The sequence below is a fragment of the Netta rufina genome (genome assembly GCF_964035555.1).
Source record: "Netta rufina genome assembly, chromosome: 6".
Taxonomy (NCBI): domain Eukaryota; kingdom Metazoa; phylum Chordata; class Aves; order Anseriformes; family Anatidae; genus Netta; species Netta rufina.
Window position 1 is genome coordinate 10397083 of NC_140129.1, and position 15616 is coordinate 10412698.

The 15616-nt window shown below is 52.3% G+C and overlaps 1 protein-coding gene across 1 annotated transcript; it reads left to right on the forward strand.

Annotated features, from left to right (window-relative positions):
- Nucleotides 1–5308: 5308 nt before the first annotated feature.
- On the forward strand, nucleotides 5309–14941 carry ASB18 (ankyrin repeat and SOCS box containing 18; the record flags this gene model as incomplete). Its single annotated transcript, XM_084289410.1, is given in 6 exon segments — nucleotides 5309–5360; nucleotides 5363–5611; nucleotides 6545–6812; nucleotides 12633–13158; nucleotides 13691–13804; nucleotides 14756–14941. Coding segments are annotated over 6 exon segments (1395 nt in total).
- Between the last annotated feature and the right edge of the window lie 675 nt (nucleotides 14942–15616).

Below are 15616 nucleotides of genomic sequence, written 5' to 3' on the forward strand. Positions count from 1 at the left end.
TTCCTAAGTCAGTAATGCATTTCAAAAGCTTCTGATGCCACTACCACAACAGGACTTACAAATTAGCACATTTTTAGCTTTTCATTAAACACAATACAAAAAGTCTCATCATATTAGGGTTTCTCTCCTCATTATTGAAAGTACTGTGACTTTGGAACTTCTCGCAGCAAATTATAATGCACTCAGCCTGGGCCCATTGTAAATCAGGACTTCAAAAAAGGTGGCACGTAGTTGGTCCTCTTTAAGCACTGAAAATATCGGAGTCTATTTGAAAACGCCTTGTGTAGTCTCTCACTAGCCTTGCAAATCATCACAGCACCAGGTAGAGCTTCCTTTTATTTTTCCTCATGGCATCAAGCCATTTCTATTCTGGCCAGGAAAAGAGGATTATTTCTTGCTGGGATTCAAAAAAAAAAAAAAAAAAGGCACATGCCTAAGATAACAAGCTGCATAAGATCCCCAGATCATTTAGGATTTAGGGCTCTTTGCACACTCCCGGTGTCCATGGGGCTGTGCTCTTCAAAGCAGGGGGCTTCCTCCAGCTGGATGCCGTGGCTGCAGTACCAAACAGAGACTTCTCACCCTCAGGTTTTCCCACTAATAAGTGAACAACTATTTATTTGGTGGGTAAAGGGTAAAATCCAGAACACACAGGCACCAGAGAGGAACAGAGGCATGAGCCAAGGCTGTTTGTCCCCAGGGGAGCAGCAGCAAGGTAAGGGATGTTTAGCGGGCCAAACAGCTCGGGTTGCCCCTGGCCCCTTCAGCTGCCTCCAGCAGTGTTTTCATCCACGCTTGAGGCCACAAACCCTTACAGAAGAGAACCAGGGGTGCCGTTGTTCAGCCCCAGGCACATCCTCATTTGCCCCAGCTCCTGGTGTCCCGATTCATCCTGGAAAGCGAGGAGCAGCCGCCGAGCCTGCCCACCCGAGGGCTATTTAATGGAGCGGGACGCGAGCTTTCTAAGTAAAAATTAATCACGATCGCACTCCAGGAAGAAAAAGGATGAAGGATAAGGAGAAAGGAATGAAAGGAGAGGAAGAGCACCAAGAGCGATGAGTTGAAGAGCACAAGCCCATCTGGGCCTGAGCCATTCAGGCTGCTGTAATCGGCCAAGCCCCTGCAGGGCTGACACAGGTTTAAGGGCTGGGCACGATCCTGCCCTTGCCTGATGAGCAATTGGAGCAGCAACTAGATGGGAGGGTTTGACAAGTGATAGACAGCAAGCGAGCCCTTTGAAGCCAGTATCCCTGCACTCTGCACAAAGCTGGGGTAAGTTGTTCATGTCCTTGCTCTAATCCACGGTGCCCTCAGACATCTCCGGTGAGGAGCTGGTAGGGCAATGCTTTTGGGGGCACAACGAGGGCTCAGTTAGCCCCATCCAGGAGATGCAGCACACCCCACACGATGAAGAACTGCCAAGCTGGGACATCTACACGCCAGCACCTTGTTGACAGCTTGCCCTGATGGATGGCCAGGTGCCACAGCCAGCCCCACAAACCCACTGCCTCATCCCGATGCTCCAACAACCCATAATTTTCCAAGGTGGTGTTTTCTGCCTGTAGCCAGTGAGTGAGGGGCAGGGACCAGCAAGCAAACCAGATGGCCCTCTCGTTAAAGCACAGCTGTGCCAAGGAGAGGTCGTCTCCATAATGAATCGGGATGAGTCCCCACTAATTAATGCTGTCAAGTGAAGTTCAGATGTGTCCACTGGTCAGGAATAAATCAATCCCCCAGAAATGCATATGTCCAGAAAGGGATAGTTGAGTTTGTTCTTGTGTCCCAGAGGGCAAGCAATTATCCCCTTAACTTTCTCGTTAGGGCGCACTCGGGAAACACACTTTCAGATCTCTAAATACCTTCCCTCCACAAATGCTTTACGCCTTCAGGTGGCAAAAGCTGCTCCAGCTCGGGAGCAAAACCACGTGGGGAAGGCCTGCAGCTGCACCTGCCCAGGGCTCTGCCTCCAAAATGCCTCATGCAGCAACATGCAGCCTGCTCCTTGGCGAAGCAAAACGCAGCAAAACATGGCTTTAGCAACACCAAAACCCCTTCCCTCGCTGCCAGCCCACCCCACAGCCCTCCACCCACAGCTTCACCCAGCACAGACGCACGGCCAAGGGGGACCCACAACCTTTCCCGTGCTCCAGCCATCCCCCCCGAGGTGATCCCACAAATAACCCAGCCTGGCTAGCACGAGACCTTGCCACTGCCGGGAAGGGGGACGAGACCGCCGTGCGCCTGCTAATTAGCAAATGCCATTACCCGCTGCGGTGCCGGGGCCGTGCGACGGAAGGTCAGTTTGATGTCGTTTGCCGTGCTGGCGCTCGGCGTGACATTTCACGGCCGCATTGCTGAGGGGTTAAATAATTGGTAGCGCTCCCCTGGCCGCCCCCTCACCACCACCACCCCGTGGAAATGTGACTCCCCTTAAAACAGGATGCACACCAGGATCAGATTCGCACGTGGTGATTAGCACAGCCGCATTTCTTCAGCGGGGAGGGCAGCCGGGGGGACAGGGGAAGCCGGCACTTGGTATTTTTAGTGCAGCTAATGGCTGCAGGTTTTTACTCCTGTCTACAAGTTAATTGACAACCTTAAAGAAATAAATAAATAAGGCTGCAGTGTTACGTGGTTAGAACTGGAAAGGTTTTTTATCGTTATTATTGAATCAAGTTATTTGCATTTGAGATAGCGGGGCTGCTACAGCGCAGAATACCTGACCATATTATATAGAGCTCTTAAAGGAGAATGCTTTGGGACTATTTAAATATTATCTCATTTCCAATAACCCCCGGACAAAATCGATGCAGGCTCCTGGAGGGCACATCTTTCCCCGGGATGCTGTTTTTGCAGCAAAGCTGCTCCCCCTGCCCTGGGGGGGGGTTTCATCCCCCTGCTCGTGGCACAGCGGTGGCAGAGGGGCACCGGAGCGGCGCTGTCACATGGGGGCGAGGAGCGCAGGGGATATGAAGGTGGTGACATCTGCCTGGCAGGTTGTGTTCGTGGCAGGCAGCAGCGGGCCCCGTGGGACAAGCGGAGGATGCCGGCACCCAGGGCAGGCTGGCAGGGAGCGGGGCAGGCAGGCAGGGAGCGGGCAGAGCCGCCCTCTCGCCACCAGCCCCACAAGGTAGGCTGGGACAGCACCTGGGGGGCGCAGCCTTGGACCCATCGCGGGGAGCTTGGAAGCTTTCTTTTCCCCCCGACAGATGGTTTTCCTATTTTTTAGGGTGTGGGTGGGAGGGGGAGAGCTTTAAATCCATCGTGGGCTTCAGTCTGTGTCTGGTGGAGGCAGAGCTATGTCAGGGGCTGCTTTGCACACACGTGCTTGAAATTTTGCTGGAAAGGGTAAAAAAAATAATAATACGTAATGCCATTTTCCGCTCCCGGAGGGCAGCTTTAAATCACGGCAGGAATGCCAGGAGCAGGCAGGGCTCTCGGCACGTGCACATCCGGACCCTGACGATTTTTAAGGCAGCCAGCTCCCAGTTTTTGAACCTTCAGGGTCGACAGAACAAGTTAGCAGGGTCTGAAGTCTCCGCAGTGTTACGACTAAGTTGTTATGCGGCAGCTTAGGGCGATAACTTGGGAAACAAGCTCTCACTTTAGTCATTTTGGTTTTGCATATTGTGCTCCTTCATGTGACAGGAATGAGCTTTCCTCGTAATGCGAAGCCGGCGCAGACAATTTAAGTCATTATTAATAGATACACTTGATCTGAGGAAGTAAAATGCTTAATGTTTTGTTAAATGAGGTGTACTCTGCAAACATTCGTATTCGGGAAGAAGGTTAAGATACTACCCCGTGCTAGAGATTAATGATTGCAAGGCTACTGCTAATGGAGTGAGCATCCTTGGGCTCCCCACTGCTGGGGGCCCGATGCTGGCCAGGCCATCCCCGCTGCATCGAGCCACCCCCTACTCAGAAGGTGATCCCAGGTGTCCTGGACACCCAATTCTCTCTCCCCAGCTCTTTTTAACCCCCCTGCCAGAAATGATGTTGAATCTGTCATCGCTGTGACCCAAGGCGTGAGTGCAAATAGATGCTCACCAGGAGGGGTCGTGGAGATTTCAACACACTCCCGATGGCAGCGTAATATCTCGTGCACACCCCTTGCAAAATTAGCCCACGTCCAAGAAGGTCCAGGCTAAATATAATATTGACTACACTAAAAGTAGTATTTAACGTAGTGCTAAATATAGCAGGCTGGGGAAGGCGATGCCCTCGGGAAGGCAGTGAGAGCGGGGACATGTGAAGCCAGGCTTCCTCCGTGGCACTGCCAAAATATGACGGCGTGGCTGCTAACGGGTGGAGGGGAGAGGCGAGGGGCAAACCTCCTCCTGCTGCAGCTGAGGGAACCCAGGGGATAACAACGGGTCCTTCTTCAGACCAAAACCATGCTGCTGGTCAGTCAGGGCCAGAAGGGTGAGTGGAGCGAAAAAGAAAAGGTAGAGGAATAGCAACACGTGCCCAAAGGAATAAAATTAAAAAAAAAAAAAAAAAAAAAAAAGGGAGGTGATGGGGTTTTGAGGCTACACGAGCCCTGAGTACCACCCTACTGTCCCCCCGTGCCTGGAGCATGATGCTGAAGCTGTACAGCAGCGGCTCACGGGATGCCAGCTCTATAATTGTCACCGTCACGGACTTCTCCGGTGACCTTGAGCCACGAGCCCCTCCTTGGGGGCTCGCCGCCACCCCGGCACCTGCCCCGTGCTTAAATGGCAGCAGAAGCCGGGCGCTTTCTCCCTGCTATACAAGGCTCTGCCGGGAAAAGCAGCTTGCTGGCCAGAGCCCCAGGAGGTTTTTACCTCGCTGGCCTTTGCCAAGTGCTTTGCATCCTTGCAGTAAGACACTGGCACGCCAGGCTGCACAGAGCTGCTCACGAATGCAATGCCTTCCTTGCAGTCTTTCCATGCAGCAAGGTTGCAAGCAGGTAAGGAAAGCAGAAAAAAATATATATATAATCTTAGAGTAAAAGCAATTTCTCAGTTTCTCTAACTCTTTCACAGCACTCAGGGGCACATGGACAAGTTTATATGGGATTGGACAGACAGAAGATGGTGAAATTTCAATTTGCCCCCACTAAGTGATAGGTCAAGTTTCCCTCCCAGCCTAAACACGCATGTCCCAAGCTGCTGCCTGCAATTAAAACAGCGATTTAATCAAAGAGGTGCTGACACAACACAGCTCTGTGCACATTTGACCCTCATTGTATCAAGTATCCATTATCATCTGACCCCTCTGGCGTTATAAATACAACAACAATAGAGCCTTAACGGGATTATAATTAGACAATGAGGACAGGACAATGGAAACAATGAACTATAAAAGCCCCTCCATTCTCTCGGCTAGGACTTGTACAGGGGGAGCACTGGAATGGATGAGCTGCCAGGACCGGTGAGAGAAAAGGTGCAGATTTCTCCCAAACTGGATTCGGAGCACCCGCTGAGGTCTCTGGCCAACAAGTACTACACGGCCCTGGTCAACGGAGACCTGAAAAGCCTGGAGGTGCTGACCGACAGATACTATGAGGACGTCAACCTGGTGTTTGAGATCAGTAAAAACGAGATGGAGTGGCAGGTGAAAAGCCAGTCATCTTACGGACTCTCAGGTACCTTTTATTTAAAGACCAGTCTGGAGAAAACCCCGGTATTGACTAACCTCAGTGGGAGAGGCACTGCCCTGGTGCAGCCAGCTCCTGGCTGGCTGTTCCTGGCTAAAGATCTACACCCAAAAATGCTTGGTGCTTCCTTTGCTTGCTTCTCTTCTGCACATACTAACCCACCAGAGGGGCAGGGCCATGTAAAAAGCACGCATCCACCTCTCCCAGGCTGGAATGGGGTGGCCCACGGCTTAAGGCATGCTTGCAAGCGGGCTTACAGCCAGATTCTTCGCGTGGTGGCTCGGAAAGATCCCCTTCGTCCTGTTTGGCAGCAATGGGGTGCTGGCACAGCTCTTCCTGCCCTGCTGCAGGTGGGAAATCCATGGGCTGCTTTTTAGGAGCGGAGCCTACAAATGGGGTCCCATCTGGAGCTCATGGCAGGTAGGGCATTGGTGTACCTGTCAGGAGGAAGCTCTGGTGCCTTGTAGAAATAGAGCATCACCTAGAGTGATCAGCAAGCCCAACCATCAGCCTGACCCACTGAGCCCCATCACTAAGCCACATCCCCCAGTTCCACGTCCACACATCCCCTAAATACCTGCGGGAATGGGGGTACCCAAGGTACCAATGGTATTGGTACACCAATACTACTGATGTGCACTCTCCAGGCAAGGTTTGCTGCCTCTTGCAAACAGTGCTTGGAGCAGCCACCGACCTTAACCACATTTTCCAAAACAAAAGGTTTCTAGAGAGGTTTTTAAAAAAGGAAAATGTGGTGCATTCAGATCTTTCATTCACATAAGGACCTGGCCAACCCCAGTGTGTGCTCCAAACACAGGGGCCATAAAACCTCCCCATATCCCATCGCCCTGCTGCAAACCCCTACAAGCACCCACCTGTGCCATCCCTGCTGCATTCAGCCCCTCTCCCTGATCCCCACAGGGCTGTGGTCCCTGGAGTACAAGCAGGAGCTGACCACCCCTCTGTGCATCGCCGCCAGCCATGGCCACACCGCCTGCCTGCGTCACCTCCTGCTGCGACACGCCGACCCCAACCTGGCCCCGGGGGGCCACGCGCCCCTGCACGAAGCCTGCCAGGGGGGGCACACGGACTGCGTGGAGCTGCTGCTGGAGCACAAGGCAGACCCCAACCTGCGGAGCGATGAGGGGCTGGCCCCGCTGCACCTCTGCACCACCCGCGGCTCCTTGGGGTAAGGAGAGGTCCCCATCCCATCCCGTCCCATTTCACCCCCAAAAAAACACCCCGCCGTGCATCCCCGCATGCAATGCCAGCACCGTGCCATGGTCCCTGCAAAGCCACCTGCCTGCTATTGCCTCTGCTCCTGGCTCAGCACAGCTGAAATTTTAGCTCCTGCTTCAGAGTGTCCTTCCTCACTGCTGCCAGCAGCGTCCGAGCTGGCACGGGGATGCTCACGGCGCTGGGAGAGGGCTTCGCTCTCGTGCTCTGTGGGTTTACCTTGGCTCATCTCAGGCCACCTCAGTTTATATCACCCTGTGCATCTGCTCCCGTTCACCTGCAGCGGTGCCAGCACTTCAGACACAGGCGTAAACGTTGCCTTTAAAAATACGCGTGTTTGCCCTCGCCGTGGGCTTTGTGCGCGCGCGCCTGTGTCTAGTTTCAGCCCAGTAGGACTTTAAGTGCCTGAATCATTAGGCCCAGGGAATCGGGATTTTAAAAAGAGCTCGGCCCCTTGATATCCTGATGAAACTGCTTAGGGCTGTAGCGAATTTCATTGCCTGCCAGCTTCAGTGAAAAGCCACCCTGGCTTCAAACCTCTCCCCTTTAGGCAGGCGGTGAGCTTAAATAGAAGTAGGTGTTGAAGGCAAGGTTCCCACTACAGATCCCACGTATTGTGGGCCAGATGTCAGATATCTGTTCAAGCAGGAGCTCTGCGAGAGAAAGGCAGCCAGAGAGGAAAAGGTTTTCAGACATAAATATCTCAAACCCATCGCACAAATAAGAGCCTCTGCAAGACAGCAAATGGCATTAACTGCTCAGCCCAAATCCTGGTGTTAATCAAACGCATCCTCAATGTGGCGAGGGCTGTGCTGGCGTGCACAACACTGATTGCTTGAATTAAAATGTGGAGCATGAGCCGATGGTCTCCCAACCATGGCATCAGCCTTGGAGGGTATTTGAAGAGCCCCAGACTTGCTCTAACCCCTGGGGAAAAGGAGGAGAGGGCTCAGAAACCATCCCCCCACCCCACAGAGGTCCGAGAGGCTGGACAGGTGCTGTCTGGCTCGGATGAAATGCTGGGAGCATCCCATCGTCACCAGTCGGGATGTTATTTCCCCCGTAACGGTGGAGGGGGATGGCAGGTGAGCCAGCAAACGGCAGCACAGGGACCGGGGTGATACGGCGTGGAAACAGCTGAGTTATAAGCCCTTGAATATTGGGGCTTTATAATGGAAATGCTGAGAGACCCTTAACTACGCTACCCAGTGCTACGGGGGCTTCTACAATAACTAAGCCAACTCCCTTGAAAGATCAAAAATTAATAGACATTTCAGACAGGTTTTGAGGTTTCGACCACTGCTTTTCAATTGCAAAGACTTTGCTAAAGTTAGAGACTGAGGAGGTCAAGCTTTAGGTAACACAAACATTTCCTCTTTGATTAGGGGGAGACTACTTTACCCTGCCTATTTTTTATTTTTTTTTAAGTAGTAGATTTTAGGTCATCCTTAATTTTTTACTGACAATAAAGAGCAGGTCATTGACCTACATAGAGAGCTATTTTATTTTTCTCCCTCTTGATAACAATGGCCAGAACACCTATGTGCCGGGTTCTTCTGTATTCCCATATACTCGGCAATTCACCATGGGGGCAGGACTTAAAACCTTTGAGCCTCTCAGTGACTGGGATAAAAAAAATTATCTGGGCTTCCTTCCAGCCATTTGAGCTTCAGAATCCATGAGATTTCAACAAAAAGGATATCAGAGCTTTAATCTAGGAGCTTTTTGAAGAGATTTAAAAAAAAAAGTTCCAGTAAAGTTCAGTCTTACCTTCTTCACTTTAGGAGCTGTTCATGCCAACGTCGTCCTATTTAGTAGAGTTCCTCTCCTTGACCTCTTTTTTACAGCAGAGATAATTAACATGGTGGGGTAAGATGAGTCTCTAAATTCACTGCACTCTCTCCCAGGCTCTCTCTCATTTCCCTCTAAAGCTGGGATGATTAAAGGAGAGTACCTTTATTGGCACCCCAAAAAAATTACAATAAAAATGATTGAGGGGGAGAAGAAGAGCCTCAGCTCATGGTGGGGCAGCAGGGAGACGTGGGGGACTTGGTGGGGGGCACAGGACATAGCCCCCAGCTCCCATCGTGGCACCGCTGGCAAAAAGGATGGCAGAGTTGGCTGCAGCTGGAAGGGGAAGGCCACCGGGACACCAGAGCTCCCAAACCACAGAGGCTCTTTGGCTGTCCAGTTTGGCTTTGTGTAGGAGGTGTTACCACAAATTAAATAAAATAAAATAAATAAAAAGGACCGTGGGTTTTAAAAGGCAGCATTTAGCATCATCTAGTGCTAAAGCGAGTGCTCTGCTCCATTTAGAACACAAAACTCGGAGCACTTAGGGCTGCTGCTTTTGGAGTTTGGTCCCCCACAAAGGAAAGCCGTCTGTCTGTCGGGTGTCAAGTGGGAAGGAAGGAGACCAAAAGTGGGCATGGTACACAAGGACAGCACGCCCAGGTCCTGGGGATCACGGTCCGCATGCCTGCTGGCAGGGGGACAGGACCCACCTTGAGCTTTGGGGAAGGAGCCATCCCGCAGGTATGGATGTTAGTGGGGTTTCCCCTCTCACCACCAGCCAGCGGCCAGGGCTGGAAGCAAAAAAGAGCTCTTTGGAGAGCGCCCGCAGTACTGGCATCTGCGCTATTGGCTGGTGAAGAAGGAAAATAAAACCCAAATCCTCTCTCCTACTTGAACGCCCGAGTCGCCCCAGGAACCAAGTGCAAGGTGAGCTGTGGTAACAGCAGTTAGCACAAATCTGCGTGTATTTGAGCACAAGTGGCTTTCACAAGTGGTGAGACATCCAGGTGTGCTACCCCACCCCTGCCACTGTGTTAGGAAGTGGTTGGAAGAGAGCAGAAATTAGCCAAAATTAGGCACAGCTGATGTGCATTGAGTGCATCTCCTAAGGGCTCACTGCATGAGTATCGCTGATGCTGGCCACCTGCCCTGCCTGCCCAGAGATGGTCCCTGGGTGGGTGGAAAAGGAATCAGTTTCCTTTGCTTTAAGTCTTGCTGAACTGAAGCCATGGTTCTTGCAATATTCCTGGAAAAACAGGGTATGGAGGAGCCCCAGAAAGCAGCAAGTTTAACTGAGCCTGATGCAATGGGAGTTTGCATCAACAACGCAGTGTGAATAAAAAAATAAATAAATAAATAAAAACAAGCAGCCAGAAATGCTGGTAAAGTGTTAGAAAGTATGAGTTCAGCAGCAGAGATTAGAGGCTAAAATAAGAGCATATAGCCAGCAAACATGAATGGCATCTCCCCTCTCCATGGCCCCAGGCGGGCCGCTAAGCAGCACCTGCTTTTGCCCCATACGTTGAAACAGGAGGCGTGTGCCCCTCGCAGGGGCCCACGATTTCCAGAGGAGATCACCCCTTATTTATAGCCCCTCACCAACCTTCCCTTCTATGCTGAGGGAGGAGCATCCAGGGGGAAAATTCAGAAATAAAACAACTTGGGCTTCCTCCAGGAGGTTGGATGAGATGAAGCCATCGATAACAAAAAAGAGTCACTTATCTGCAAAAGTAGCATCTTTTCCCAGGAGGGGATTCCACAACAATCTTTCTAGATGAATATTTGGGCTGTAGAGAGGAGTTAAGCTCCTTGCAATTCCCACCTGCTCCATGGGATGTGGCCCCTTCAGCACAGCTTTTCCCCACTGTCCCCTTTCCCCACGCCAAGGATGCTACATATTTTGCACCCAAGTCAGAAATATTTTTTTCCCATGTTTTTTCCCTGCAGAGCCATTAGCTGGCTCACCCAGAGCACGTTATTTTAGGATGTCAGAGCTGGACATGGCGTTAGCATTAAGGCAACCCAGAGAGGTCCCAGGAGAGTCGTTATAATTAGGGTTACAAATTCCTCGCCGTCAAGAACAGGCAAGACTGGTAATCAAGGTGTGATTTGCTTCAGCAAAAACAAAGTTTTACTGACCATCAGCAGATTGCCAAAAAAAAAAAAAAAAAAAAAAAAGAGAGTGAGACAAGCCATTACTTGAAAAAGGGATTCTGCACATTTTAGAGTGAAAGGGGAATTGTAAAGTACTTGCAACAGCTTTTGGGCAAATTCAGTCATTTCCAAAACACAACAGAGACAGGTATGCGCGATGACCAGCCCCTGAGCTCATCACCTGCATTGCCAGGCAATGTTTTTTGCAATGTCTGAGTTTGGAGAACAACTATTTTAGGTGAACAGTCTCAAACGTCAGTGAAGGGACGGTGGGATAGCATGGAGAAAATATCGAGCACCAGATTCTCATACACGCTGCAGCCTCAAAACCAAGAGGCAAGCTGAAAGGCTAGGGACTGGGGTGTTTTTAATGCCTCATGATCTTTACAGAAGTTTTGTGATTTCCTTGCCAAGCCACCCACGGCTGCCCTGCCAGGGAGAGCATGAGCAGGAACAGCCTGACCATGCTTTCCTTCTGTGGCTCTCCCCACAAAACGGGGCTTGAGACACACGGGGAAAGCAGCTGAGGAGGTGTGCTCAGATCCTGAAACGTCCCCCCAGTGCCTGTCAAGCCTTGCGGTGCTGCAGTCCCAGAGAGCTTCAAGTAGCCTTTATATCATCATCATCATCGTTATTATCACTATTATCAATATTATCACTCTAATCAATATTTTTACTATTATTACTATCTTCCCCACATAAGTTATCACTCATCTGGGCCAGGCAGAACGAGTACTTCCCTCACACCCTTCTTCCTACCCGGGGCTCCTCTTCCTCCCCATTCCTCCTGCCAGAGGGATGAGTTCAGGGCTCTGCTCCCATGCTGCTCCCCCTCATTTTGCTTCACCACCTGTGCAGATCCCCACTGGGGGCCCTGAAAGACCCCTGAGCAGAACGAGAAGTGTTTTAGAGGAGAATAAAGCTGGCCAGAGCTTCCTGAAGGCTGCTTGCCTCCCTGCTGCTGATGCTACCTGGGGGAGGACTGCTCTTCCCACCTCCCTGGGAGGGAAATGTGCATGCTCAAAATGTTTTACAGGTCTCATGCCCCCCTAAACCTGTCTCCCCACCCCTGACCACTGAGGGTTGCTTATCTTGGAGTTATTCCTGCTCCATCACTCCAAAGCGGGGCACCAAACAAGCCCCAGCTTCACTCTGCCAGATGGGGACCCAGGCTGCACCCCAAGGGCAGAGGGAGCTGGGTGCTTTGTGTGAGAGGAGCCGAGGACGATGTGCCTGGTGCCGCCCTGCTGCCCAGTGCAGGTGCCTTGGCCCCTAACAGCAGGAGAATGCAATTTTCATACCAAAGCAAACCCACATGGAGCTGCACGGAGGTGTTACTGGGGCTTCCCCACATGCCAGCCCATTCCTGGCACAAATCGTGCCGGATTAAGGTTGAGGCAGTGGCGTGGGTGCTTGCAGCTGAGAATCTCGGTGTTATTTGCCTGCTGCTAATGGGTGCACAGTGACCCCATGCATCCCTCACTGGCTGGACCAGACATAGGAGGGGCACAGCGGGAACAAGGACCTCCATCCATCCCCTGCTGGGTCTGGGACGGGGGCCTGGTGGTCCAAGTGGCCCAAGGGTGACCATTCACCAATGATGGTGGTCAGGGCCATGAGGAGGACATCACCCAGAGCCTGAATGAGGTTTGTTAATGCAGGGTTGCTCCTCGGTGCCATCACCCCTCTGTCCCCCAGCTCCATCCTCAACCCATACCTGACATGCTTCCCCCTCCACCTGCTGCCCACTCCCCAGAAACACACCCACACCGCGTGTGTCCGCCCCACCTTCCTCCTCATCATCCTCACCCCGCTCTCCCCGCAGGTGCGCCAAGCTGCTGCTGAGACACGGGGCTGCCGTCGACCTGCCCAGCGAGGAGGCCGGCGAGACGGCGCTGCACGTGGCGGCGAGGCACGGCCTCTACGACCATGCCCACCTCTACCTGCGGCACGGCGCACGGGTGGACGCCCGCAGCGCGCGGGAGGAGACGGCCATGGGCGTCCTCTGCAGCCACGCGCCCAGCACCACCACCACCACCGGCAGTGGCAGCGACGATGACGACCTCCTGCGGCTCTGCCGGCTGCTGGCCGCCCACGGCGCCGACCTGGATGCCCGGGACGAGGGGCACCGGAGCCCCCTGCACAAGGCGTGTGGGGCCGCCAACGCCGCCCTGGCGCGGTTCCTGCTGCGGCGCGGGGCCGATGTCAACGCCATCGACTACGACGGGCTCTCGCCACTGGGCTGCGCGCTGCAGGCTGCGGCCTTCCGCAGGGAGCGCAGGCCACACCGGGCTGTGCAGCTGCTGCTCAACCACGGGTCACAAAAGATATGGCCCCCCGCCTTTGCCAAGGTACCCCCGGCGTGACGGGGTGGGTAAATGACATTGGAGGGGTTGGGGTTGGTGAGGGTGAGGGATGGGTGGATGCAGACAGGGGGTCAAAGGTGGGATGATGATGGTGATGGCACAAAGGGTAGAAATTAGGGTTTTTCCTGCCTATCAGAATCATTTAGGTTGGGAAAGACCCTTAAGATCACAAGTGAGTCCCATCACCAAGCCACATCCCTCAGTGCCACGTCCACACAAATCCTAAACACCTCCAGGGATGGGAACTCCACCACCTCCCTCTTCATCCCCAGTTCTTCCTAACACCCAGTCTAAGAGTCCCCTGGTGCAACTTGAGGCTGTTTCCTCGCATCCTAATATCACAGCCTTGGCGCACCAGCCATCAGCGCAGTCTGGTTAGTCAATGAGTCTGCGTCTCATTGATTTTACACCCAACAATAAAGAAAATATCATCCCGGCTTCTCACGCACAAGCCAAAAATGTAAATGAGAAGCAAGTGCCGCATCCAGACAAAGCCTGCTTCTTCGCCCACCACTAGGTGCTCAAGTCCTGCGCGGCTGTGCCAGAGATCATCGAAGTCCTCATCAACTCCTACTCACAAATCCCCATTTCCGAGAAGTGGGCCGAGGTTGTGCCGGAGGAGGTGATGCAGGTGAGGATGGTGTGGCTGGGGCTTTGACCTCATGGCACCGAAATGGGGGCCCTGGGATGGTCTCCTGATCTGGGGGTGATGCTATAAATTCCTTCTCTGAGGAAAACTGAAATGCCATCATGAGTGGGCAGCTCCCAGGTGGCCAAACAATCCAGAACAAAGAGGTTCCAGGACAGAAATTAAAACACGCAAAGCTTGAGTAGGAAAAATAATAATAATAATAAATAAATTTTTTTAAAAAAAGTAGTTCTGATCTAATGGCTAAAGTCCACTTCAACGCAGCACTCCTGCATCATCTCAGCAGCTTTGCACCACTTTAACTCCCTCAGCCCACAAACTACCATTGATCTGAGAAAAACAACGCAAATGTCCAGAAACCCAAGAGGCAGACCGCTGCCCTACAGTACCCCGCTCAGCTTTTCTTGATTTTAGAAAACTTAAGAGCTGTCCCCAGCCATGCAACAAGTAGGGCCACCCCACTGCTGAGTTAACTCAAATCCCCATCTTGCCCCTGCAGCAATTTGGGTAGCCTGTCTGCGAGAGGGCCACTGCCAAAATGCACGTAATACACCTCAGTATGTTCTGGGGGGCATGAGAAATGATTTTATTCTGAGCTGGGAAAGGCTGAGGCTGCACAGCCTGTTTCTGCCTTCTGCCTTCGTGTTTCCCATCTGAGAAATGAACGGGTCAAGCAAAAGCAAAGCTCTACAGCTCTCTGCAGGGCTGCTGCTGCTGGTGGAGGACACAAAACCATCCCCGTCCTCCCCACGCAGGGAGCTGTAGCAGCGTGCGGACCCCTAAGCCATGGGCAAACGATGGATTTCTTACCTCCTCCCCTTCGATCTCCAGCTCTGGCTTGCTTGGTTTAACTGGATAAAAATTACAAAAAATAAAAAATAAATAAATAAATAAATAAATATGTTTTTTTTTTCTCTGCCTCCCTCTTTGCAGCAACACCAGCTATTCTACGAGTCCTTTTTCCGGCTGTCGGGCACAGTCCGGTGCCTGCAACACTTGTGCCGCTTCGCCATTCGGAAAAAGTTTGGCAACAAATGCCACTGCCTGATCCCCTTGCTGCCTGTGCCCAAGCCCTTGCACGACTACCTGCTGCTGGAGCCCGAAGGAGTCGTGTTTTGAAGGGCTGAGAGACGCCAGCTGAGCTCCGCCGAGCATCCCTCCCTTAACTCATCCTCCCGTGGTGTATTGCAGCAGCATCCATTTCTGTCAGCCAGGCTAAGGAGCGACTGTTTTCATGATAGATTGTTGTTTTCCAGGGATTTATAACGTAACTAAAATGTGCTTCGAGCTGTAACTTTGTATAGATTTTTTTTCTAATTGTGCTTTAAATAGATTATAAAGAGTAATAAAATGATTAGTAGCTGCTACAAGTACGCTGCGGATATGAATAATATTCATTACGAAGGCTCTCACGAAGCAATGGGGCTCCTCAGGTGTGCAGAGGCAAGCACAAGCAGCAGACCACTAAAACCAGCCGCCGGGGGCCTCACACCCCTCCGGGTGGGCTCCCCCTGGGACCAGGATGAGTGGCACTGCCACTATGGGTGCAGCACAGAGGCCACCAGCAGGATGCTTACCCAGGAGCATTAACATAGACCATAAAACTGACCGAAATCAGCTGAAACCTCGCATGCTGCTGTTGGTGTACCAGCCACCGAGCCAGGGCTGGCCATTTCTTGCCCCAATTTCACCACAGCACCCCTGTGCCCATTGCACCAGCACCCAGGGAGCACAGCCCGGGGGAGCTGGGGCTTGATTTTGCTTGGTGAAAGGCACCTGGAGCAGAGAGGATTT